Source organism: Anoplophora glabripennis, unplaced genomic scaffold, assembly GCF_000390285.2.
Source record: "Anoplophora glabripennis isolate ALB-LARVAE unplaced genomic scaffold, Agla_2.0 scaffold492, whole genome shotgun sequence".
NCBI classification, from domain to species: Eukaryota; Metazoa; Arthropoda; class Insecta; order Coleoptera; family Cerambycidae; genus Anoplophora; species Anoplophora glabripennis.
Window position 1 is genome coordinate 194,581 of NW_019417200.1, and position 27,699 is coordinate 222,279.

The window sequence follows — 27,699 nt, forward strand, 5'->3', positions numbered from 1 at the left end:
CTCAACTTGTCATAGGTTTTATAAAATTTTAACAATAAATGCGATAGTTATAAACAAATTAAAAAATTGGCACTTTTCTTTGTTTTTTGCAATAACTTTTTTGTTTATTAACCGATTTTAATTTAACAAGTCTCATTTTGTAGATAATTTTATTCCCTACAAACTGTCTGTGAGTCACTTTTCACCAAAAATTGATGGTTTTCCCTGCAAAGTGAAAAAACTGTTTTCCTCACTTACTTGTTTAAATAGAAAAGTTAGCTAATAAAATTTTTTGACTCACGAGATGAGAGATGTCTTGTATTATGTTCCTTTAGACAATTTTACAATAATATCGGGGGTAGGAATTTTTTCGAGTAAAAATTTTATTTGCTTGGCCTATTTAGCTCAACCATTTCCTCTCACCAATTTCAATATTTGTTCAAATGTGAAATTTTTGTTACGCTTTTGTTATTAAACGATTTTGACTGGTCTGACCATTCGTTGAACAAAATCCGTAAAATTTAAATTCCCTGAAAAAGATTTATCTTTATCTAAACCGTTCTGTCAAAATTGTACTTTGACAGAACGTACTTGATAAAAGACGACATAGAAGCTAGTTGACATCAAAACAGTCAATTGTTTTTTTTTTTCGAAAACTATTTTTAGAATAGTACTAATTTCATCTGGCAGGTGCGGTATGCAAATAAGAGAACGTACGGTTACTCTATGAGTTCCGATAACAAAAAGAACTCGTTAGGCCGGCCCCTCTTTTACTTTCGCACTGCACACCTGACCTTCATCTGCAAAAACAAAAGACAATAGTGTATTTTGTTTTGTTTTAGAAATGTTCTACTATACAACCATTCCCATTCCGATTTTCCACTATCGAGTGAATCTTTGGAGAAATATATTCCTAAATGTCTGGTATACTCCGTCCTTTGGAGTTTTGCTGGTGATGCCAAATTGAAAGTGAGATCTGAACTCGGAGATTTCATCAGATCTGTTACGACCGTACCACTACCACCCGATAACAACATGCGTATTATCGATTATGAAGTCACCATAGAGGGTGAATGGTCACAGTGGTCTAATAAAGTACCACAAATTGAAGTTGAAACACATAAAGTCGCGTCTCCCGATATTGTGGTGCCGACGCTAGACACTGTGCGTCACGAGTCACTGCTGTACACCTGGTTGGCTGAACACAAACCTCTTGGTAAGTGTTTCAAATGAGCTTTCCATATTTAATAATTTTACTTAGTACGAAACAGTAATCAAGAAGAATCAATATATCTTTTGTAGTACTCTGTGGTCCGCCTGGTTCTGGTAAAACAATGACCTTGTTCTCTGCACTGAGAGCCTTGCCAGATATGGAAGTTGTTGGATTGAACTTCTCCTCGGCTACTACTCCAGAATTGCTGTTAAAAACATTCGATCACTACTGTGAATATAGAAAAACTCCAAATGGTGTTATTTTGGCCCCGATTCAGGTAGGAATATAAATCATGGAATGTTATTTAAAAACTTAACAAATGTATCCTTTCAGCTTGGCAAATGGTTAGTTCTATTCTGTGATGAAATAAATTTGCCCGATATGGACAACTATGGCACACAACGTGTAATCATGTTCTTACGTCAAATCGTTGAACAAAAAGGTTTCTACCGTGCTTCAGACCAGACTTGGGTAACGCTGGAACGCATTCAGTTTGTCGGTGCCTGTAATCCTCCCACCGATCCAGGCAGAAAACCACTCTCGCACAGATTCTTAAGACATGTCCCAGTAATTTATGTAGATTATCCGGGTGAGACGTCATTGAAACAGATTTATGGAACATTTACCAGGGCGATGTTGAGATTGGCTCCCGGTTTGAAGGGATATGCGGAACCTTTGACCAATGCCATGGTTGAGTTCTATTTGGCTTCCCAAGATCGATTCACGCAAGACATGCAGCCTCATTACGTTTACTCTCCTCGTGAAATGACCAGATGGGTTAGAGGAATTTGCGAGGCCATAAGGTAAGGACTAGATTAAATAATTGAGTATCCGTATTTGTATATGTAAATTGTGCAGATTTACAATTTGATGGCAGCTTTCATAATGACAAAATTTGTAACTTCGCTAGATTTGACGTTTTAAATTTGACAAGTGTTAGTACAATTTCATTTGCCAATAAAATAAGTAGTTGCATGTTCGCCTTATGTTGGGGTCATGTCATCGCATTGTGTTATCAAATTGTTTTTGTTACATATCTGAATATTTTTCTTCTATCCGAAAATATGCATCTTAAAAACTTTTGTTGTCGCGGTTCGTTAGTCCCAAAAGCGACTTATATTTCAATTCTGGGTCCGAACGCACAGCCCGTGAAAAATCTACATGTCAAAACAGTATACCGCAAAGTCGCGTAACTAAACTTACAGTCAGGGACCACACCTCAGATGATCGACGTTGACAACTGCCCTGATTCGCTTTCAGTTAGTTTGCTAATTTACGCAATCTCAATTATTCTTATCTCTTCTGTATTTTCCACGTAGGGCATACGATATTTCAGTGTAATAAAAATTACAGTGTGACATCTTTTTATTTGCCTCTATAATAAAAATTGCAGATTGCTATGGAAATGTTCAAAGTGTTCAAATTGGTTCGTATTTAGAAAAAACTATTTCTTAATTATAATTGGGGATACATAATTTTTGATTCATGATTTCGTAAAGTGCGAATAAATGCGAAATTACGGAAAAAATGTGAATAAATGCGAAATATGGAAATAAACGTGAAGCGATGCGCTTCTGGTAAAATCTTGAATAAATTAATCCATCACGTGAAGTCTAATGAAATGAACGATGCTTACCAACACATTGGTACGCTGTTTTGTCCCTCTATAGCTATTGTTACACAGTTGCTCAGGAAAGATTTCTTAGACATTAGTTTTTCCAAAATTCCGTTTTTAAAAAATATCCCGCAAGATGAGCTTATAGACGGATACAGTCGCTTTCATCGACAACTCTTAGCTGAAGCAGATAAAACAGACACTTCTGATGTTCTTCAGGTTTTATGGGCAACTAAATACATTCATCTAAATTTTGCATAAGCGACAATTCAAAGTTTATGGAGTCCTGTAAATAGTGTTGATGCGGAGCGATTTTTCAGCATCTACAACATTGTCATCACAATCAGAAGGACCAGGCTCTTGGAAGAGAATGTAGAAACAACAGCAATGTTCGCTTATTACTTTTGCGAAATTGGATTTTTTTTTGCGAAAATTACGTATCCCTAATTATAAATAAATTAAGATGGATAATCATGTTTTTTTTTAATTGTATTTATAAAATTTATGTATTTTAAGATACTGAAAATATGTTTTAAGTTTAATACTTCTTATATTATCAGTTACGATGAAAATAAAAACACTCACGATTTCCATTACATGGTTACTCAGGTTATACTCATTTGACACAATTTATCTTTTAACTATTTTGCAGTATTTTGTATCAAACACTTTTGTTGAATTAAAATTTCAATCACACAATTTGTCTTTTTTAGACCTTTGGACAACCTCGCAGTAGAGGGTTTAGTCCGACTCTGGGCTCACGAAGCCCTGCGTCTCTTCCAAGACAGACTCGTGGAAGATTCTGAACGACGATGGACCAACGAAAACATCGACGCTGTTGCATTGAAGCATTTCCCATCAGCTAATTGCGAGAAAGCTTTGGAAAGACCTATTCTTTACAGTAACTGGTTATCCAAAGATTACGTTCCAGTTGAAAGAGAACAGCTCAGAGAATACGTCAAGGCAAGATTGAAGGTATTCTATGAAGAAGAACTCGATGTTCCCCTTGTATTATTCGATGAAGTCTTAGACCACGTACTGAGAATCGACAGAATCTTCAGGCAACCTCAAGGACACTTGTTGCTCATTGGTGTGTCAGGAGCTGGAAAGACTACTCTGTCTAGATTCGTCGCTTGGATGAATGGTCTCTCGATATTCCAAATCAAAGTCCACAATAAATATACTGCTGAAGATTTCGATGAAGATCTACGATCGGTGTTGCGTAGAAGTGGTTGCAAAGATGAAAAAATTGCCTTCATTCTGGATGAATCGAACATGTTAGACTCCAGCTTCTTGGAAAGGATGAATACTCTGCTGGCTAACGGCGAAGTACCTGGATTGTTTGAAGGAGATGAGTATACGACTCTTATGACGCAATGCAAGGAGGGCGCCCAAAGAGAAGGTGAATATTTTTTAACACATTTTTAACTGTCGGATGAAAATAAAAAAAATAGACACGTTAAATAAAAGTAGATCATGCTGTTAAACTAAGGATACCAACGGGTATCCGAGTACAAAATAAAAATTTTGTTTGAGTACTCGATGTCCGCTAGTATTGGTTACAACCGTAAAACTTTCTTCGGGATCCAATTTAATCTGATTCCGAACCGTTTTTAATCATGCGCAGTTTGAAATACATATTCAAGTTTACTTTGAATGGTTCAAAATTTCACAGATGTTTTATTCAAACCTGATTCGGAACCATTCTGAACCATCCGAAGGCAAAAGTAAAATAATTAATTTTGTTCAAAGAATTCGTAGTTCATAGGTTGGTCTACTTTTTTTGTAAAACTGTACAATAATTTAGTTTGCTGATGCCACAAATTGTTTCATTTAGGTTTAATGTTGGACTCGAATGACGAGCTTTACAAATGGTTTACACAGCAAGTAATGCGTAACTTGCACGTAGTCTTCACGATGAATCCATCTACTGATGGACTGAAAGATCGAGCTGCTACTTCTCCTGCTCTGTTCAACAGATGCGTTCTCAACTGGTTCGGAGATTGGTCCGACGGTGCATTGTTCCAGGTACGTTTTATTGATACATTCAGTGAAAGACTGAATCGATTTCATATATATTTATAGGTTGGAAAAGAATTTACAAACCGATTGGATCTGGAGAAACCGACATGGAAATGTCCAGATTTCTTCCCTGCTTCGTGCACCCGTATACCCGCCACACCGAGCCACAGGGAAGCCGTCATCAACGCTTGCGTGTATGTTCACCAAACCCTCCACAAAGCCAACAGCCGCCTCGCCAAGAGGGGCGGACGTACCATGGCAATCACCCCAAGACACTATCTGGACTTCATCCACCACTTCGTTAAACTGCACAACGAAAAGCGTTCTGATTTGGAAGAACAGCAGTTGCACTTGAACGTTGGTTTGAGCAAGATCGCGGAAACCGTGGAACAAGTCGAGGAAATGCAGAAGAGTCTGGCCGTGAAGTCACAGGAATTGCAAGCGAAGAACGAGGCTGCGAACGCGAAATTGAAACAGATGGTGAAAGACCAACAGGAGGCGGAAAAGAAGAAGGTGCAGAGTCAGGAGATTCAGCAGCAGCTGGCGGAACAGACGGTGCACATCGAACAGAAACGTTCGGAGGTCATGGCTGATTTGGAGCAGGTGGAACCTGCTGTTATTGATGCACAGACTGGTGAGTCCAATATTTATTCTTTTTATGAATTTATGATGGGCTAAAAAATGTGGCATGAAAAGAGTCAAATGCAGAGTTTTGGTACCTATGAGAAGGTGTTCTACTCATAAATATAATTATTTTTCCAACGGTACTTTTTTGAAAAATTAATATGTAACAAAGTTAACATAATTTTGAAGTTATTTTTTTAAATTTATTTTTAGTAATGATTTATTTTTCACTAAAGATTTTTTTGTCAATTATTTTTATTCTACACTTAGTAACAAACTGAACGGTGGAAAAAAGTATCAAAATTCTAAATTCATGAAGGCCCTAAAGGTCTTTATTAACGAGAAAATTGATCATAATTTTTTTACTTCGGCTTTTTCAAAAAGTTAAACTAGGATTTGTCTAAGACTGAGTGTAAGGGTGCCTAGCTATCAGGCCTTAGTTTTTTTAACAAAATGACGCTCTGTAGCAAATCGGCAGCCAGCAATACATTTTTATACATTGTATTACACACTTGTCTCAATATGAATTAATGCATAAATAACAGATTTTCCCCCATTTTAACGCAGATTTTCTATAAAATGGAGTTAGTTTGAAACTCAAATTACTTTTTGTTGTAAAGAAATTAGTAATTTGCCGCTTTTGAACAAGCGGTATCGTAAATCACAAATTTCTTTACACCAAAAAGTAATTTGAATTTCAAACCAAGTCAATTTTTTGGAGAAAATCTGCGATAAAATGTGGGAAAGTCTTATTTGTGCATTAATTCAAATTAGACAAACTGTAATAAAAATCTATGAATATAGAGCCCTCTTGAATATATTAACAAAACGGCCCTTTTATTCCAAATCAATAACATTACCTGCTTTCATGAAAAAACACATTTGATATTTTAGGAACGTATTTTGCAACTACCTTTTCCATTCCGATTAAGTAATTATTATTGTAAATGGTTCAGATAAAAGTTGGCAAGATACACATATTGTCGTGACCTTGTATGTGACCTTGAAGGTAATTTTCAGTCAACTTAGTTTTTTTAAATGGGAACTTTTAAATTCAACCCCGGATTTGGAAAGAGCGGGGTTGACAAGGTCACGTGAAGGTCATTTTTTTTTATTGAATCTTTTCACCCAAATGACCCCGCAAAGTTAAGGTTTAGCGAAAAATGTGGCAGATAAATGTTGCAAAATTTTGAAGTTACCCGTTGAAAATAATGGTTCCCATTTAAATAAACTAGATTGACCTTGAAATGACCTTGACAATGGCCTTCAAGGTCACGAAAATATGTGACCCTTGGAGACCCAGTAACTTTCATCTTAACCATTTTTGACAGAACCATGTACTTTGGAATTTACAAGGGGTGGACGCGTGGTCTGGGACACCCCGTATATCAAGGTAAAGATGATTCGCAGATTCTAATGCTTGCAATTATATAAAATAAATTTTCTTTAAGTATGTTGCAAAATTGGTAACTTTTATCTCATTTTAAGAGTTAAAACACCGACTTTTTGAAAGATTTTTAAACGATCTTTAATAAACTTCTAGACAAAATTATTACACCTCTAAAAATAAACACCGATTTCAGTTAGTTTTACTGCAAACGACTAGTTTACTTTTGATCTATTTTTTTAATTAAAAGGTTTTTTAGTATGTAATAAATTGAATTTGTTTCCAAACTGGAAATTAAACTTCATTTAGATAAATATAACGTTTTTTTTTTTTGGTATTAAGGTCTCATAATCTCAATAATTAATTAGTAAGGTATGTGCATTACCTAATTCAGATTAATTAATAGGTTGTTTGCATTTGTAAATTATAGGAATTATTCATTATCACTAATTTTAGGTACATGTAGAGTGCTGATCAGAGAATACAAAATTTTTTATATATAAACTTTTTTATGAACTATTAGCTGTTAAATCGATAAAGAAGCAACACCTGGTGGAAGTTCGATCGATGGCCAATCCTCCGCACAGCGTTAAAATGGCACTGGAGTCGGTGTGCCTGCTTCTACACGAGAATGCCAGTGAATGGCGTTCCATTCGATCAGTTATAATGCGGGAGAACTTCATTGCGACTATTGTTAACTTTGGCAGCGAGAACTTAACGTAAGGCTGATTCCAGCCGTCTTGTATCATATTTCAGTGTTCTTTTCCCTGGCTGACGGCTGACAGAGCATGATGTTATTTTTATTTTTTGCTTACAGATACATTTTAATCTACACCATATGATCGCAATGAATAGATATCTTTTAAACAAGCTAATATACATTATATTAACGAGTTTTAATAGTTATTTTCAAAAATATTTATAATCTAACAAATAGAAAAAGTAAAAATTACAATAAAAAAGAAATAAGAAAAATAATTTCTTTTATCTAGTAAAATTTTTCAAGTTTAACAACTTATTTTAATAATTTTTCCATTTTTAAATTGTAAATATTACATGTATTTAGTGTTTCATTACAGATCTACACAGTTTATTTTTTATTTTAACCCTGCATTATTTTTATCCACACAGCCGTAAAATCTATCAAAAAACAACAGTTGGTTGAAATCCGTACAATGGCAAATCCTCCCGCTGTGGTTAAATTGGCCTTAGAGTCTATTTGCTTGTTGCTTGGTGAAAATGCAAGTGATTGGAAGTCAATTCGTACAGTCATCATGCGTGATAATTTCATCAATACTGTCGTCAACAATTTCAATACAGAAGACATTAGGTATGCATGATTAGGCTTGTATATTGTATATATTTTTTAGTTTAGTTTCCATACTTTTTTTTTAAGCATGTTAGTGTCTATAACACATCTCCATATTAATAGAGTAGTGGTGGATTTACTTTAAAATTTACAATTTTAAAATAGTCTGAATATTGTTGGATTTTATGAAAACACATTTCCTTAAAAAATTCTTATATTCCAGCGATGATGTACGTGAAAAAATGAAGAGCCGTTATCTGAGTAATCCCGATTATAATTTCGAGAAAGTAAATCATGCCAGTAATGCTTGTGGTCCATTAGTAAAATGGGCTATGGCACAAATTCAGTATGCCGATATGCTGAAGAAAGTGGAACCTTTGCGAGAAGAACTTAATTCACTTGAGAAACAAGCTGAAACTAACAAAAAGCGAGGCGAGGAAGTTAAGAACCTCATTAGCCAACTTGAGCAAAGTATAGCTTCATACAAAGAAGAATATGCCCAACTTATTTCTCAGGCACAGGCTATAAAAACTGACTTGGAAAATGTTCAGGCTAAAGTCGATAGGTCGATCGCATTGTTGAAATCCCTGGTTATAGAAAGGGAAAGATGGGAGGCTACCAGTGAAACGTTCAGGTCTCAGATGTCTACGATCGTAGGAGACGTACTCCTCTCAGCAGCTTTTATAGCTTATGGTGGTTACTTTGATCAGCACTACAGGCAAAGTTTATTCACCACGTGGTGTCAGCATTTGACCCAAGCCGCCATACAGTACAGACCTGACATAGCTCGAACCGAATATCTTTCCAATCCCGATGAACGTCTTAGATGGCAGGCTAATGCTTTGCCTTCCGATGATTTATGTACTGAGAATGCCATAATGTTGAAGAGATTCAATAGGTATCCACTCATTATCGATCCTTCTGGACAAGCTACTGAGTTCATTATGAACGAATTTAAAGACAAGAAGATTACTAAGACCAGTTTCCTTGATGATTCGTTCCGTAAAAACCTGGAATCTGCTTTACGTTTTGGTAATCCGCTCCTCGTACAAGATGTTGAAAATTATGACGCCATTCTGAATCCTGTGTTGAACAGAGAACTGAGACGAACAGGCGGTCGTGTTTTGATTACTTTGGGAGATCAAGATATTGATTTGTCACCTTCTTTCGTTATTTTCTTGTCCACTCGTGATCCTACTGTAGAATTTCCTCCAGATATTTGCTCTCGAGTTACATTCGTTAACTTCACCGTTACCAGAAGCTCGTTGCAAAGCCAGTGCCTGAACCAAGTATTGAAGGCTGAGAGACCCGATATCGACGCAAAACGTTCAGATCTGTTAAAACTTCAAGGGGAGTTCCATTTGAGGTTGAGACAATTGGAAAAGTCTTTACTGCAAGCATTGAACGACGCGAAGGGTAAAATCTTAGATGACGACAGTGTTATTACCACACTTGAGACACTCAAACGTGAAGCGGCTGAAATTGGTCAAAAGGTTGAGGAAACGGATAAAGTTATATCTGAGATCGAAGCGGTTTCCCAACAGTATCTGCCTCTTTCTCAAGCGTGTAGTAATACCTACTTTACAATGGACAGCCTCAACCAAGTACATTTCCTCTACCAGTACTCACTTAAAATGTTCCTGGACATGTTCAGCAGCGTCCTGCACAATAATTCCAAACTTGATGATGTTTCTGATTACCAAGCCAGATTGAACGTTATTACATCAGATTTATTCTCGGCAAGTCAACAAAGTATTTTGCTCTTAATTGTCGTTTTTCAAATACTGTAACATATAAGTGGAATATTTTCCTTTTCCATATTTAAGAATATTTTCTTATACAGGGTGTGGAGTTTATAATGAATAAAATTTAAAACTCTCTTAAGAATGTACAGAATTAAAAAGTTTCGAATTAAAAAGTTATATCTTTTCGTTTTCTAAAGAAAATTAAGCTTCAATGAAGTAATGAAAGAACACTTATCACTAGAGAGCGGACAATGTGTGACTTTAACCCGAAGAATAGGTCAAATTTTGGTAGAGATGTGTATGCGTTCAAAAATGTATTGTGTATAAACTATGCAAAATATAATTATTATATTATGTATAGCAAATATATCTTATTATCCTCGCGAAGATTTGTACCCTTTATATAAAATCCATAAATCATGTGAACAGGTTAAATAACGAGAAAATAATTAAGTTAATTTAGTTCTAAAGAAATGAAATGACACTCGCGCCCATCTCTAGTCTATCCGTCGACATCGGTTGCGTTTATCGAATTCCTATTGGTCAGAATTCAAACTGCAGCCCTGTTATGAATGGAACGTGAGTTGGACTATTCTATCATGTGCGTCGCCTGAGGATATTCGTTACATTGACTCCTAATTTCCAATTAAAAGAACGACACTATTTTTAACCAAACTTTATTTAATAAATATGTAGTATACAATTTCTGATTTTCTAAATATTTTATAATGCCTAAAAATGTATGTACCGTGGAATTTTCGTGAATTATCACGTAAATTTCCGATGCATACCCGACACGCCACTGCGTCATGGGTAATGTATCTAGGTTTATGAATGACATATCTATGTTCAAGGTTAAAGTCACAAATTGTCCGCTCTGCTTATCACTACAGCTCTGAAAAAAAGGTAGTGTATAAAAGTAAAAAGATACTATCGGTTTTGTTACTGCAATCATCAATTATACATTTTAGTTGTTGGTGGCTAAAATCGAAATCACATTTTTTTGTTAAACATATGTATGTAGGTGCGAGAAGCTGATGCTCTTTACTTATGTGTTCGGATTGTTTCTAGTATGATGAATTGGCACTATAAACTCCACCTTTTGGAATACAAAGTGATATATGAATATAATGTAATTTCTAGGTGGTATATGAAAGAGTTGCACGAGGTATGCTCCACAACGATCGTCTAACATTTGCCATTCTCTTGTGCCGAATCCATCTTAAGGGTGTTTCGTCCGAGCCTAATCTGGATCAAGAATTTAACTTCTTCCTTCGTGGAAAAGAGGGTTTATTCAGCAGTTCAACAGGTCCTATAGTTGACGGTTTGACGAGTGAACAGCAAGAAGCTATAACTAGACTTACTTTACGCTTGCCTGCGTTCAAAAAACTGTCTGAAAAAATCAAAGAGATGCCCGAATTCGGTGCCTGGCTGCAACAGGGCACTCCGGAACAAGCAGTTCCTCAGTTGTGGATTGAAGAGAAACAGCTCAGTCCTATTGGTACCGCCATGTACCAGTTACTTGTCATTCAAGCGTTTAGACCTGACAGGGTTATAGCGGCTGCTCACAATTTCGTGTCTTCTGCTCTTGGGGCGGACTTCATGTATCAAGCCGAAAAGGAACTCGACCTAGCATTCTGTGTTGAGAGGGAAATTCGATCAAATGTTCCAGCTCTACTGTGTTCTGTACCAGGCTTTGATGCTTCCAGTCGTGTCGATGATCTAGCTGCTGAGCTCAATAAGCAGATTTCCAGTATTGCCATTGGTTCAGCCGAAGGTTTCAATCAAGCCGATAGAGCTATCAATATGGCTTGCAAGACCGGCAGGTAAATTAATTTTATTTTTAATCTATACTTATGGTCAGTTATAAAAACATGTTGACAATTGACTGTAAATTATACATAAGATATCAGCAGATTGTATTTCGTGTTCAGTGATATGAATTTAACGTGTAGATTTAAAAACACAAATTCACTAATCGCTGTATTTTGAGAATTCAAATTGATCATCAATATAAGATAAATAATGTATGGCTGCTAAATTTTTTAATGATTTCTAACTTTTACTCCTGCACCAATATAATTAAAAACTATTAATTTTCAACATGTATGCCCGTGGCAACAGATAAAACTGTAGGGAGGCAATTCCTTGGATGTATCATTTTGTAAAGCGTTATGTCGATTTTTGTAAAAATTAGATTATCTTTACCAATTTAAATATCGGTGAATCTTTCTACAGACTGCATATTAAGTGTTGTCAATTTCAATTTTTTTTCCTGTCGTATTTCACTTTTTTTGCTATTTTACACTCGCCATTTAATCTCTTGAATAGTCGTCTGTAACAACAATAGAACATTCCAAGTATACATGTGCGGGTTGAGCATATTGGAACACTATGGGAAATGAACGGCACATTACAAATTGCAGATAAGACGCAAAATACAGATTAACAAATAATGAAAATTGCGATTTGATTTTGATTTTTTGACTGAATACAGAATTAATACAGAATACAGTCTGTTAAGATAAAATATGCTTTTTAGGTGGGTTATGCTTAAGAATGTGCACTTGGCACCGCAATGGTTAGTACAGCTGGAAAAGAAACTTCATTCACTTCAACCACATGCCAACTTCCGCCTGTTTCTCACTATGGAAATTAACCCAAAACTTCCTGTTAATCTGTTGAGGGCAGGAAGGATCTTCATGTTTGAACCTCCACCGGGTATAAGAGCTAACTTGTTGAGAACATTCAGCACTGTAAGTTTGTCAGATTGTAACGTTTTTAATTGACTAACATTAAATTATAATTTTAGGTGCCGGCAAGTAGGATGATGAAGGCACCAAGTGAAAGGGCTAGACTGTACTTCCTTCTTGCCTGGTTCCACGCCATTGTCCAGGAAAGGCTGCGTTACTGTCCACTGGGTTGGGCGAAATATTACGAATTTAGCGAGTCAGATTTACGAGTTGCTTGCGATACATTGGACACATGGATCGATGCCACAGCAATGGTAAATCTAACAGAACATCTGCATAAAATTGCTTTTGATCTATAATAGTTATAATTCTTATATAAACTGATATTTTCTTTTAGGGTCGTACGAATTTGCCCCCAGAAAAAGTTCCATGGGATGCCCTAGTAACGCTTCTCTCTCAGTCCATCTATGGTGGTAAAATCGATAACGATTTTGACCAGAGGCTTCTACATTCCTTCTTGAACAAACTTTTCACGCCCAAGAGTTTTGAAGGTGACTTTGCCTTGGTTGCAAATATAGACAATGGTCCTGGTGGAAACCGTCACATCACAATGCCTGACGGTACAAGAAGGGATCACTTCTTGAAGTGGATCGAAAGTTTGTCGGATCGCCAAACTCCAGCTTGGTTAGGTAAGTTATTTGATAAAAAATTAAATTTTTATGGATTAAATCACCGATTTTATATTTTAGGTTTACCGAATAACGCTGAAAAGGTGCTATTGACAACCAGAGGAACTGACTTGATCAGCAAGTTACTTAAGATGCAACAGTTAGAGGACGATGACGAACTTGCATATTCCGTTGACGATAATTCTCCCACGGATGCAGCTCAAATAGACGGCAGACCGTCCTGGATGAAAACGTTACATAACAGTGCTGTTACTTGGATGAAATTGCTACCTACTTCACTACAGACGTTGAGAAGAACTGTCGAAAATATCAAAGATCCATTGTATAGATACTTTGAGAGGGAAGTTAATTCGGCTTCGAGGTTATTACAAGATGTGTTGCACGACCTTAATGACGTTTTATTAATTTGTCAGGTAAGGGAAATGTACCCAAACTTATGAGAAACGGATGTTTACTAATTTTCTTACAGGGAGAGAAGAAACAAACCAATTATCATCGTACCATGCTTGGCGAATTAGTTCGTGGAATAATACCAGTGAATTGGCATCGTTATACGGTTCCGAAAGGTTGCACCGTTATCCAGTGGATTACAGATTTCAGTCAGCGAGTGAAACAACTTCAGCAAGTTTCACAGTTGGTGTCTAATGCTGGAGCAAAAGAGTTACAGGTAAATTATTGAATATGTGATCTTACGTTGAAATGTCTAAGAAAATGTTAAAATATTCTTAAATTTAAACCTTACACAGAGTAGAATTTAACGGCGTACATATATTTTAAATGCAGATGTAACACGCGATGTAAATGAGTCCAGTGATTTATTTTTCAAAATTACGAATAATATTTCCGGATATTTGATTTAAAATGTATCTATTTATGTAAATTTTGAGAATCGCTGTCCATGGAAGGTGCACATGGATTTTTGTATGCTTACTAAGGAATTTTGAGGTTGCCAAGTCATAAGTCAAGAACAATAAGATCCCAATCTTTTAGTTTCATACTAAAGGTTAAATTTCACTTTAATGCGGATTTTGTGATGGATTTTGATCCAAATTTTAACTGCGATAAAGAAAAATGATTAAAAAATTAATTCCAAGTTAAATATTATCTTAAGAGTTAAAATTGCTCTCTGGGGAAAGCAGAGAAATAAGAGAAATTTTCTGAAATATTTTTAGTCATCTAGAAAAAAGTTTGTCTATTTTCAGCAATTTAAATTTATCATCTTATCAACCACACCAAGTTAAATAACCAATGTCGTGTTTCAGGTTCTTGTTAGTTAAAACACTTCGGAANTGTTGTTTTTGGTGTGAATAAGATTGTAAAGGTGATTGGTGTTGTTGGGTTTGTTTAAGTGATCTTTGATAAGACTGAAATTGTTGTTCTTTTGTAATAAATGTTACTGCTTCGTTTAGATCGTTTATTTCCTTAGTACGGACCATTTGTTGTAAATATGTCGGTAAATTACTAACATAAGTGTCTAAGCTTAATTTATTATAAACAATACTTAGTGCTCGCTTAACCTCTATGCTTTCACCAGATTGTTTTAGTTTCGACATGAGTAATGATTGATGTTGTAAAATACGATTACTAAAGCCAATAAGAGTTTCTGCTCTTGCATCAAAGACAAGGTGTATAAGATCTTGTTGTAAGGTAGGTAGATCACGTGGATCTCCAAATGTTTCGATCAATAGATTTCTAATCTGTTCCCAATTGTTGAGTTCGAGACGGGTAGAAACATTTGTTTGAGCTTGTCCCGTTAATTTGCTTTTGATTGCTCTTAAAATGAATTTATTTTGAATCTCGTTATTTTCCGTATAGTAAGATGTAACGAGTTCATCACAGGCGGCTAAAAAATCATTTAACACTGATGGTGTTCCAGAAAATGTTGGAATCACATCTATAAACATTTTTAATAATTGGTAATTAGTAGCCATATTTATTTCTATCTGATCCAATTCGCGGAGTAAATCGTTCATATAGTTTTAATCCTAAAACTTGATATACAGTCAAGTTATTTTACCTTAAAAGAAATCAATCCTTTGAGAAACAATCAAAGTTTAATTAATTTATCGGTAGTGAGTTCTAATTTTACCAAAAATACCAATTATGAATTTCCTAAGGCAGGGAATTATGAAAAAGGAATTTGGCTGTGACTTACTTGAGCGGTGTGTAGTTCGTGCTGATTTGTTGATCACCCTTAACAGTTGAGACTGAAGTATATTGAAGAAATCGTCGGTCGATCCGGGATATGTGGCTTCTTTAATATACTGGATGATCCTACCGACTGCGCCAGTTAAATAACCAATGTCGTGTTTCAGGTTCTTGTTAGTTAAAACACTTCGGAATTATAACTTATTTATTTGTTTACAGCTGAACAGTAATACATTCAAGAGTACATTCAAATTAGAACTAAATTATATAAAAAATCGGGGCTATTTATATAAATCGATTATCCAAATATTTATTTTAGATAAGGACGCTAATGCTTCCGTAACTCATTACATTATGCATATTTGTATGTGTAACCATGAAAAATATATAATTATGGGCTGGGTGAGTAATGATGATATCACATAACTACCACTATTTCATTACGTTAAGGGCCAATCCCCAAGGCACGGTAAACGGACCAGACTGGAAGTTTAGAGCAATTTAAGATATAACTTTACTTTTGAAATAGCTTCGATAGTTTTTTACCTCAAAAGTATAATTATGTATTTGATATTAGATTTATTAAGGCACCTTCCAATGACGTGGCTCAATGACTATGGCGAGTTTACATGTCAAAAAATGCTTCGTAGAAATATTAAGGAAGTCAGCAAAACGAAACTTGGAAGTTTGTACTAGTTGTGGTTAAGTAAAAAATAGCAATCCTGAATGAGGTACTTTAACAGTTACTTCAAAACACATTTAGTTAACCTGCCAGCTGGAGTCATCATAATCTTCTCATCGACATGTACACAACAAAAGTAAATACCACACTTTCATAGTAAAGATGTAACCTCTCACTACAGCACATTAAAAATTAGTTTAAAAAATAGATACACAAATGATGAATGTTTAAGAGCAGAATAATTCCATGTCTAATATTTTAAATACCTCATTGAAGCAAGGGCGTCGCCAAAGGGGCAGCTCCACCCCCTAGAAATTCAAAAAAGGTCCAAAAATATTCTTAAGCTAAGAAAATACTAGTAACGCACCAATTTTATATAGGGGGGGAATGAAAAACGTTTTTAATTTTTAGCTTATTTTTGACAACCATGAAGACTTAATAATAAGTGGTCGACAAATTTTCAAAAAATCGGAGAATTTACCTAATTTTCGTTCAATTTCCTTATTTTTTTAGTTACCTATTTATAATTTTTTGTTTTTCATGTATTAAAAAGGTTTTATTAAAAATATTAAAAAAAAAATTATACACTACCTATTTCTACCTTTCTCTTATCTTGCCCCCCAACTATTCTCATTTACTTTCTATTTAAAAATCATGTGCGCGATTTAAATTTGACTACTCAAATTTTTTTTATGCAAAAAGAAACACTACTGATGTTTATGGTGTATATACACATTTTAGATTCACCTTGTATAAATGATAGAAATGAGTATACTTTTTATTTTAAGAGAAAAAATGTTGCCATTTCATTTTTTTATCATTTTCCAGAGCTTCCCTGTCTGGTTGGGTGGATTGTTGAATCCCGAAGCTTATATAACTGCAACAAGACAATGTGTTGCACAGGCAAACAGTTGGCCCTTGGAAGAACTCCATTTGGATGTAACGATTACCGATTCTAATGATAAAGCCTCTATCCCAAGCGATTGTTTTGCTGTTGTTGGTAAGTCTTCATTATTTGATAAGTTTTTTAAATCATTAAATAATGTTTTATACAGTGGTTATTTAAACACAATATTTCATCCTTTTAGGAATAAAATTGCAAGGAGCTCAATGTCGCAACAATCAGCTTCTGTTAACCTCCAGCATTATGTTGGAACTACCCATAACCCTCTTCCGGTGGGTGAGAGTTACAGGTGATGAGAAACCGAAAGAGGGCAAACTGTCTTTGCCTTTGTACCTAAACTCAACACGTACAGAATTACTTTATACAATAGAATTGAATATAGCACCAGGCCAGGATCCTCATAGCTTTTATGAACGCGGTGTGGCTCTACTTACCTCTACTGCTCTTAATTAAATATTTGTTGGATTTTAATGATTACAACCCATATCTTAACCCTTATTGTATTCTATATTGCATTCTCATGTAGATTTATTGTAACTGACTGCAGCTGTGTTATAAATCAAATTAAATAAAGGCATTTTAAAAACTTTCGTTTCTTGAACTAACCCAGCGGTCTTCAAACTTTTACGACTTGCGCAACCCGGCCAATATTTCGATTTTTTTGAGGAACCTCCACAACTATCAAAATTTTTGAACACGGTATAAAATATATCTAAGTACTACAATTCTAAGTAAAAATTAAATTAAGACTAAATGTAAATATTTATTGGATAATTGAAGAAAAGAGTCGGGGGACCAACAATATGCCTCTAAAAAATCAAGGCTAACATGATTAGTTTACAAAATATTTGGAGAAAAAAAAAATTTTGGAAATCCATTTTTGTTTAATTTCAGCCTTGTTTGAGGAGATATTGAAAAATGAAGAACACTCATGGCCACTTTTTGCCCTCTATCGAATGGCATAATCAATTTTTATATGTAACGTTTCGTCTCTAGGACCATTATCCACTTCATTTTTTTAAATATGACCTTCAAAATTTTATTACATTTTTTGCAAGCCTTCTTGACCCCCAATACTGACTGCCTCAGCCCTAACCAGATTCAGACGTTTTGGCTTAAAAAATCCATCTTCAATATATTTTCCAAATTTTCCTAAATTTTTTATTTAGATTTCTTTGTTTATTGAATTATCGTACACTGTAAGTGTCGTTAGATCCTGTGAAATCCATCTAGTTATTTAAACTTTACCCTGATTACGCAACTTTGCCCCCATTTAAGCTACTTTCTAGCTCTTACCGTTTCTGAGATCCCTGTAGTGAGAAGGGAATTTGTAACAGCCTGTTATAATCAATGACTGGATGTGCTTGAATATTTTTACATAGTATGGTGCTATTGTAACACGTAAGTTGCAATCACACTTCAAATTCTGCATTAAGCGCATTGCAATACTTTTTGTCACTACATACGTCTTAAGCTCTTATATGAATGTATTTATAAAACTAAAAAATTTAAGTAATGGTATACATTTTTTTGAATTTTGTAGTATCAACATTGTTAATTTCAAAATTTTTAATTTTTAAGTCGCGGAGCCCCCCCCAGAGGTGGGTGATGAGGAACTACAGGGTTCCGCAAAACACAGTTTGAATACCCCTGAACTAACCCAATATATTGTGTAATACAAAATAAATTATATGCATACATCAAAATATCGTTTTCTTTTTATTACTCACATTGCTGCATATGGCAAATATAATGAAAATTTTATCACTGGCGTCTTCGACAAAATATCGAAAATTGTTGCTGTTGATAACAGCGGAAATTTTCTATCAAGAGAGCTCTGTAGTAAATAGGCAACCAGTAATACATTTTTATAGATTTTTATTACAGTTTGTCTAAATATGAATTAATGCACAAATAACAGATTTTCACCCATTTTAACACAAATTTTCTATAAAATGGAGTTAGCTTGAAACTCTAATAACTTTTTGTGTAAAGAAATTTGTAATTTAGGATGCCGTGTGTACAAAAGCGGCAAACTAAAATTTTTTTTTACAACAAAAAGCAATTTGAGTTTCCAACTAATTCCATTTTTATAGAAAATCTGCTTTAGAATGAATAGAATCTGTGATTTGTGCATTGATTCATATTTAGACAAACTGTGTAATAAAATCTATAAAAATGTATTGCTGATTGACTATTTCTATAGAACCCTCTCAACTGATATTTTATCATCTGCATATTAATTGGAAAAAAAAATATTGGCGCCCACCTTGTATGTGTATCTTTGTCGATGTGTACAATGTAAAAAATCCGTGTTGGCAACTGCATGTGATTAGTGGAGGGAGATAGTATAGATCAATGGTGACGAAGTGAAGGGAGTTGGTGGTTGCCTGGCTTTTGAAGACAGTGCATATAACTGAATTTCAACATTTTTCATCGCTGGAAACCAAGTTGCAGTGGTGCAGTAACTATCAATAGACAGGTCTGTTGTCTAATTAGCGATCATTAATCAGAGGGAAAGACGAAGAAGGTATTTATTACGTGTCTGTAAGAACTGAGACAATCGTTTTATTTCTTGTCCAGTGTTGACTGTTAGAAGTTATATTAGATATTTTAACAGAAAACAATTTGTTATTAAATTCCAAAAGAACTCCGCACATTGAGGTCCATCTTGTTTAAGGCGACAGGTTACAGTCGTTGGCAAAATATGGAAAACTGTATCAACACAGCATCTAGCAAAATAGTGAAAGAAAATTTATTCTCCGGCGCACTTGACAAAACTGCACAAAACGTTAATATTGACGCCTTCAGTAGAATATCAAAATTTTTTCCACTGGTGCAAATTTTTTTTAATTCACATTGGCATCTCTGGCATGACATTGAGACTTTAATCACCTGTGCATCTGGTAGTATTTGATTAACTGCACTTTCAAAAAAATGTTTCACACTGGTATCTATTGAAGATTAAAAATTAAAATTTAAAAAATTTATAAAAGATTAAAAATTTAACCATTGCGCATCTCGTAAAACAAAAAAAAAATTAAGAACAGAAAATTATATCTCCGATATATTGGGTAAAATTGCATAGAATAGAAAAATAATTTTCATTTAGCCTTTAGCAAAGTATCAAAAATTCAGTATTCTGTAATCGATAAAACTGACACTGAATTTTTAACAGGCTATATACCTATTGTCAACCTTTGCCATCCACATCAGCACTTGGAAATTAAACTCATTTGACCATCACAAGGAAGAAGCCACCGGCATATAGATACATAATTTATTTTTGATTCTTTTTATTATGATACTTAATAAATTATTACAGCGATAGTTGATGCAGTACCTTACATAGACAAAATAGTTTGAGAAAAATAGTCGAATTAAAAAAAAAAACAAAAATCACCAGAAATATCACATCCTAAATCAATTTCAAAAATCATGTAAAAAACTAGAACAGAATATTCTCTTAACTTATAACATACAACTAAAGGAATTGCACATTGGTGTTTAGTTATCACGTTACCAATGGCTCGGATCAATTAAATAAAACTAAGTGTAGAAGCTAAAATAATGCCAGTAGTACCTTATATTATGGCATCAGGAACAACATTCAGAATAGTGATATATAAAAGGTGTACACCAAAAAACTTACGAAATTTAAATTATATTTTCATTTTTAGATGTACCCAATATATAATTTTAAATAATCTGCAATAATAACTAGATGCACTAATGGAGCATTTTATAAAAAATATATAGCTTTAATGAGATACGTGAATTGAGCAAAAGAAAAATTGTTTGGTGTACATATACAGAAAACCAGTTTCACTACCAAAATCAAAAAATCTGTTGATTCAAATTCTGACAACATATTTCAAGTATACATTGAAAGCAATAGCAATGAACATCATATGTTTAAATACTATATTCATATAAATGCAGAGCACATACGCTAGTTACACAGACATGGCTAATCAATTTCAGGTAATTCTTCAATTGTGGGGATAGGGTCCCGCCAGTATATATTCTGAGAATAATCATTTGCTGGTTCCAAACGAGAAGGGAATAACTGATCTACTATGACACTCATGTTGTAGTAGCTGAAACAAAAAATATATTCAGATTCTCAAAAATTAGATAAGGTTATAGTTTAACTGAATCTGCTTTTAGAACTTATGTCTATAAACAATTAAAGCAAGTCAGTCAAAACCCATTTTAGATCTTATAAGAATAAGCGATCATAAAAAGCTTTATATGTATATGTTTTATTTGAAGTAAAAGCCAAAGAGATAAATAATTAAGTTTTATTTTTTTTTATACAGGTGATTTATTAAAATCTGGCAATATTTTAAAGGTACATATAGTCTATCACTTGAAACATCATCTGCAAAATTTCATGGCAGTCTCGGCCTATTCTATATTTTATTTGCGATGCAAAAATGTAAGAAAGGCAACTTTTACTACTGAAGAATATTGACATTAATTTCTGTACTGTATAGAAAAATGTACGAGGATATGGTGCACGAACTCAAATACCCAACTAGTTAAAACCCTTTGTTTACTTGAGATATTGCCCATGCCTTGTTCGTTGGAACTATTATCATACCAAGTGACGGCAATTTTGTTAGTGGCTATTGAAGTATATCCGATAAGATCTGTAGTTTACACGAATATTCTTTGCATAGAGGACGCTGTGTTTATTGGAGATGGGAATAATCAAATTATTTTAATAATCGGATTATCAGATTATGAATGATTCCAATAATTGGAAAATAAGTATTTCATTCAGAATTAGATACACTAAAAAAAAATAAGTGTAATTATTTACAATTGTATCCATTAATTTTCTTTAGTCATCAAGGCAACTAATGGAAACTAGCAAAACTACCTGATTCAATCGTTATTCCAAAAAAAGTTCATTCATAACAATACTTTTAGTGGATCGAATAGTCCATAACATATGCTGTTCAGTATCTATTATTCATTGTAGTTCGAATTACTGAAAATAATTATATTCTTCAAGTAATTTCGATAATAGGATTATCAGGTTAATTTTAATTTGAATTAGCCCATCACAAGTGATNTTAATAAAAACAAATCGACTACCTTCATTTTTAGAAAGGTAATAGTTTGTTGAATTTGTTGAAAATAATATAGAAGTAATTCCAGTTGATTTATTATAATTTGTCTGTGCAAGTTTGTATTTATTTCATCTTTTATAAAGTGCATGTTTTCTTTTAATAAATTTAGATTATTGTTTACTTGATTCATTATAATTGTTGTCTTATTAGCAAGAGTCGAGAACATGGATGTTCTAGTATTCATTTCTTTGGCTAAATTCTTTTCATTGGCTATCAGTATTTCGTATTTATTTTTAATACTATCTATATCATCTGAGGTGGCTATTCCGAATAATTCTTTTTCAACGTTACCTACAAAGTTGAATAATCCTCTTTTGGATCTGTTTTTACTTAGTGGAATTATCTTTTTGTATTCTTGCGCAACTAATATTTTTAAATTTTGTTCCTGATTTATCAATGCTACATCAAGTGGATTTGTGGCTTTTGAATCATATTGAGCTAAAACGTTTAATAACACATTAGTATCTTTGTATGCATCAAAGAGAGGGTTCATGTCTAGTTTGTGAATGAAAGTATGGAAATGACTTATTGTCCGAATGTTTTTCCCAAGTCCTTTAAATATTGTTGGATGATCTATGGGATCGAAGGTTATATCGCCTAAGACCTTTTGGAGAATTAGAAGGGATAGGAGAATCTGTGTCTTCTTCATTCTGTAACAAGGGTTTTTCGATTAGTGTTCTATTTTTCTGGATATTATTTTTATGAGTGGTTCCACTGGTTGTTAATATTACCTTATCGTTATCTTGTATAACTTTAGATTTTTTAAAACGCGGGTGATGTTTTGGAGTGCGTTTTGGTGCTTTAATATAAATTTCTTGGTCAGGAATTACAGGTTCAGGGTCATTTAATTTTATATTTCGTTTCTGAATGATATTTTCTTTAGATGTTTGAATTCGTGTCTTGATAGCTTCATGTATATTTGCCATATCCTCTTTATGATTTTGGATATATTGTGACGTTATACGTTGGTTAGAAAGATTGAAAGGGTCGTTTCGGGAACCATGTACTACTTCGAAAGGAGTCATCTTGGTGACAGAGTGAATAGAATTGTTGTATAGAAGGACTGCTAATATTATAAGATATTTAATGGGTTTTTGTTGTTCTTGTTTTAGACATCTAATAGAGTCTGCTAGTGTAGAATGAAATCGTTCTACGGGGGAGTTGGAGTTGGAGTGATAGGGGGTAGTAAAATGGAGTTCAATATTATGTAATAAACAGAAGTCTTTTAGATTCTGATTATTGAATTCGGTGCCGTTATCACATGTAATTTTTGAGGGTAACCCCATGTGTGATATGAAAGAGAGGATCATTTCCATGATACAGATGCTATTTTTATGTTCCAAGGAATACGCTTGTCCGAATTTGGAAAATGGATCTAGGATTGTTAAGAAGTCTTGTCCCTCTATAACGAATGTGTCTATGTGTATATGTTCGAAAGGTTTAGAAGATGTTGGTGTTAATTGTAATTTAACCTTTTGAGGGTGGCGGTCATATTTGGAAATGCGACAGGTTTGACAAGTATTAATGAAATTTGTTACGTCAGTTGAAATGTTGGGCCAGTAATAATTTCGCTGTATGGATTGCGTGGTTTCTTTGATACCTCTATGGCATGTTTTACCTTGGTGATGATATTTAATTATTCTTTGTTGCTCTTGTTCTGAGTCAATATCATCTAATAGTGTATTGCTAATTAATATTTTTTGATTCCTATGGAATAATAACGATGTCCTTAATATTCTTGTAATTTTTCTCTCTAAAGTAGGTGTTGAAAATTTAAAACAAGTATTACTATCTAAAGAAATAAAAGGTTTCAAGAAATGTAATGTTTGTTCATCATCTAAATTACTTCTAAGGGTAACAAGATGTCTAGTTTTTTCGAAAATTGTTCTTGTATCAGCTATTTCTCGCGGACAAGTGGTAGATTCTGTTATAATGATTTGATTTTTGTAATGGTTAATAGGGTATTCCGTGTATGGTAAAGTGAATATAGGGTCTTCGATGGCAGTATGTACTGTTTCCGTAGCTTCATTAAGGTTAGGAGGATTATTATTAGGAGGATTATTATTCAGTGATTCATTTTCAAGTATTTGGTTTATTAATTGATCGAGTTCCTCATCTGCTTGAACGTTTGTGCTTAAATTATCTAAATTTTCTAGTGATACGTCTTCTAGTTCATTGATGTTGCATTCTTCCAATTTTATTCTGCTTAAGGCATCTGCAACGAGATTTTGATTTCCCTTTTTATATCTAATTTCATAATCAAATTCTTCCAACTTTAATCTCCAGCGGACTAATTTACTGTTAGGTTCTTTTAGAGAAAATAACCATTGTAGTGGTTTATGATCAGTATAAATATTAAATTTGGTCCCATAGACATAAGGTCTAAATGTTTTGCATCCCCATACGATTGCGAGGAGTTCTTTCTCGATTGTAGAGTAATTAATTTCTGCTTGATTAAGAGTTCGTGAGGCGAACCAAATAGGCTTATTATTCTGTGATAAGACGGCTCCTATGGCATAATCTGAGGCGTCTGTTGTAACTTCAAAAGTTTGTTCAAAGTCTGGATAACTAAGTATAGGGTCATTCATTAATAAATTTTGACATGTTCTAAAGCAATTTTTATAGGTTTCGTCTAATATTATTGTGGAACCTTTTTTTAAACACCGAGTCATAGGTTTAGTAATTTTTGCAAAGTTTTTTATGAATTTCCTGTAATAACCTAAGAGGCCTAAAAATGACTTGATTTCTTTCTGTGTTTTTGGAATAGGAAAATTTTTAATGGCTTGAATTTTTTCAGGGTTTGGTCTTATACCATTTCTAGTAATGATATGTCCTAAGAAGGAGACTTCTTTATGTAGGAATTCAGTTTTATCTAGTTGAATTTTAAGATTGTTTTTCCTAAAGGTTTCAAAAATTAGTTGCAAGTTCTGTAGGTGTTCCTGTAATCCATTAGAGAAAACTATTATGTCATCTATATAAACCATACATATCTTGTTTTGTAATTCTTTTAATACGTTATCCATGCAACGTTGGAAGGTTGCTGGGGCATTCTTAAGTCCGAAAGGCATTCTAGTATATTCGTAATGTCCGTTATCTACAGTGAAGGCTGTTTTTTTCTACTGAGTCTGGATGCATTTCTATTTGGTGAAATCCAGAAGCCAAGTCGATTGTTGAAAAATAAGAACTTCTTCCTAATTTATCTAAGATGTCTGATATGTTTGGTAAGGGATATTTGTCGTTAATAGTTTTTTCATTTATTTTCCTATAGTCTACTACCATTCTCCATTTCTTCTTTCCGCTCTGATCCATTTTTTTCGGAACTATCCAAACGGGTGAAGAAAAGGGGCTTTGTGACGGCCTTATGATGCCGTTATCTAACAACTGGTTAATTTGTTGTTCGATTTCCTTTTTGTGTACATAAGGGTATCTATAGCTCTTCGTATAAACTGGTAAATCATCCTTCATTCGTATTTCGTGTTTTACTGTGTTTGTGAAGGTTAAATTGTCATTAGTTTTTTGAAAAATGTCACTATATTCTTGACAAAGTTTGGTCAGTTTTAATTTTTCCTCGGGATTTAGATGATCAGTTCTTAACAAATTATTAATTTTAAGTTGGAGTCTAGACGATTTTTAATATGAAGTGAATAGTCAAAAACAGTGTAGTTTGTAAGGGGTTCAATTTTTATGTCATTAAGGTCAAAGTATGCTGGTTGGTAACAATAATTGTGTAATTCGATTATTAAGGCTTTGTTTTGTACTGTGGATATGGTGTTTGGTAAGTAGTACTTATCCTTTTGAATTTCATGAATGTAAACTTCGGTGTTATCTGGGATTTCCACAGGAATACTGAGTTTTGATATTTCTCGTTCGTTTAATTTTATGTTAGGTCTGTCATATAATAAGGGCAATGAAAAATTTTGATTAAAAATTTGGTTTTCAGTGAACGAAATATTAATTTGTAGTTTCAATATGTCTTCAAGTCCTAAAGCTCCGTCAAAATATTCATGGAAATCATACAGAATTATATCGAGGGAAACGTCGTCATTAAATTCAGGAAAACAAGGGATTTGAGCTTGTTTTTCTATAGTTATTTCACCAATTCCGGTTTTTAGTTTTAAAGGGTCATTCTTGATAAATTGTGGGCAGTATTTTTCTACAATGGAGGGTTTCAGAAGAGTTTTTGAACTACCTGTATCGATAAGGAGTTTAATAGGAGGATATTGCAGTTGAATATATGGAAGGGGGCTATAAGAAGATATGTTATGAAAATCATATATTATGGGTTCGAATTTTGGGGGTTGGTATTCTCGAAAAAATTANGAACTATTATCATACCAAGTGACGGCAATTTTGTTAGTGGCTATTGAAGTATATCCGATAAGATCTGTAGTTTACATGAATATTCTTTGCATAGGGGACGCTGTGTTTATTGGAGATGGGAATAATCGAATTATTTTAATAATCGGATTATCAGATTATGAATGATTCCAATAATTGGAAAATAAGTATTTCATTCAGAATTAGATACACTAAAAAAAATAAGTGTAATTATTTACAATTGTATCCATTAATTTTCTTTAGTCATCAAGGCAACTAATGAAAACTAGCAAAACTACCCGATTCAATCGTTATTCCAAAAAAAGTTCATTCATAACAATACTTTTAGTGTATTGAATAGTCCATAATGTCCAGTATCTGTTATTCATTGTAGTTCGAATTACTGAAAATAATTATATTCTTCAAATAATTTCGATAATAGGATTATCAGGTTAATTTTAATTTGAATTAGCCCATCACAGAGCTGGGAGTATCTTAAAAAAATAGATCGTTTTAATGATCTAAGATCAAAAATCTGATTTTAGATCTTGTATCTAGATACTTTTTTAAGGACTAGATCTTGATCTATTTATAAAAAATCCTTTGAAAAAGATCTGAACTTATAATCTAAATTGAAGGATCTTAGATTCTGAAAAGTATCTAAGATCCCAAAAAAGATCTTAGATTTCTTCAAATGCTAGACAAATATCCCTATATTAAGCAACTTTTTTTTAAATTTAATACTCCATTGGCATCATCAGCCCCAGTTGAAAGAATGTTCTCGTTTGCTACTCTTATTAATGCCCCCAGGTGAAGTACACTTTCCGATAAAAATTTTGAAAATTTAGTTCTACTTAAGGCAAATTCATTATGTACATAAGAATAATGTGTAAATTTACTGATTGTTAGAAAATATTTTTTGAGTCGAGTTGATAATATTATTTTGTGTATGTAACAGAATACTAGTAAGTGTTAAATATTTGACTATAGTTTCATTTCAGTATCTAATTCAGTGACATTCTAACAATTGGTTAGGTACTTCCATTAAAAATTTATTTGCCAGCATGTGTTCTATTAAAATAAATATTTTGTCTAACATAAATTCCAATAACTGACAATGGCCCAATTTATTGGATCTTATAATAAGATCTTATGTTTTCTAAATGATCTGAGAAGTTACCTACTTTTTTAATCTTAGATCTCCTCCAATGATCTAAGATATTTTTTTGAT

General features: G+C 33.6%; 2 protein-coding genes across 5 annotated transcripts in view; one reads left to right on the forward strand and one right to left on the reverse strand.

Annotated features, from left to right (window-relative positions):
- The window catches only part of LOC108909762 (dynein heavy chain, cytoplasmic), a 41,186-nt gene extending 23,589 nt beyond the window's left edge, over positions 1-17,597 (forward strand). The window contains exons 20-35 of the mRNA XM_018714174.2: positions 822-1,195; positions 1,282-1,469; positions 1,526-1,995; positions 3,521-4,209; positions 4,645-4,835; positions 4,893-5,463; positions 7,972-8,170; positions 8,373-9,888; positions 11,038-11,720; positions 12,437-12,650; positions 12,707-12,901; positions 12,985-13,276; positions 13,337-13,689; positions 13,746-13,943; positions 16,935-17,106; positions 17,195-17,597. Of these exons, the coding sequence (XP_018569690.1) occupies positions 822-1,195; positions 1,282-1,469; positions 1,526-1,995; positions 3,521-4,209; positions 4,645-4,835; positions 4,893-5,463; positions 7,972-8,170; positions 8,373-9,888; positions 11,038-11,720; positions 12,437-12,650; positions 12,707-12,901; positions 12,985-13,276; positions 13,337-13,689; positions 13,746-13,943; positions 16,935-17,106; positions 17,195-17,463 (6,574 nt within the window). The 3' untranslated portion in view covers positions 17,464-17,597. The remainder of the gene's footprint in view (positions 1-821; positions 1,196-1,281; positions 1,470-1,525; positions 1,996-3,520; positions 4,210-4,644; positions 4,836-4,892; positions 5,464-7,971; positions 8,171-8,372; positions 9,889-11,037; positions 11,721-12,436; positions 12,651-12,706; positions 12,902-12,984; positions 13,277-13,336; positions 13,690-13,745; positions 13,944-16,934; positions 17,107-17,194) is intronic.
- A 2,745-nt stretch (positions 17,598-20,342) lies between these two features.
- Positions 20,343-27,699, reverse strand: part of LOC108909763 (phosphatidate phosphatase LPIN3) — a 46,889-nt gene continuing 39,532 nt past the window's right edge. For 2 of the 4 annotated variants that reach the window (XM_018714175.2, XM_018714176.2), the window contains exon 16: positions 20,344-21,110. In XM_018714175.2, coding sequence (XP_018569691.1) covers positions 20,981-21,110 — 130 coding nt within the window. In that variant the 3' untranslated portion in view covers positions 20,344-20,980. Of the gene's footprint in view, positions 21,111-27,699 lie in introns of all 4 variants that reach the window. The other 2 variants (XM_018714179.2, XR_001964425.1) reach the window with 2 other exon arrangements.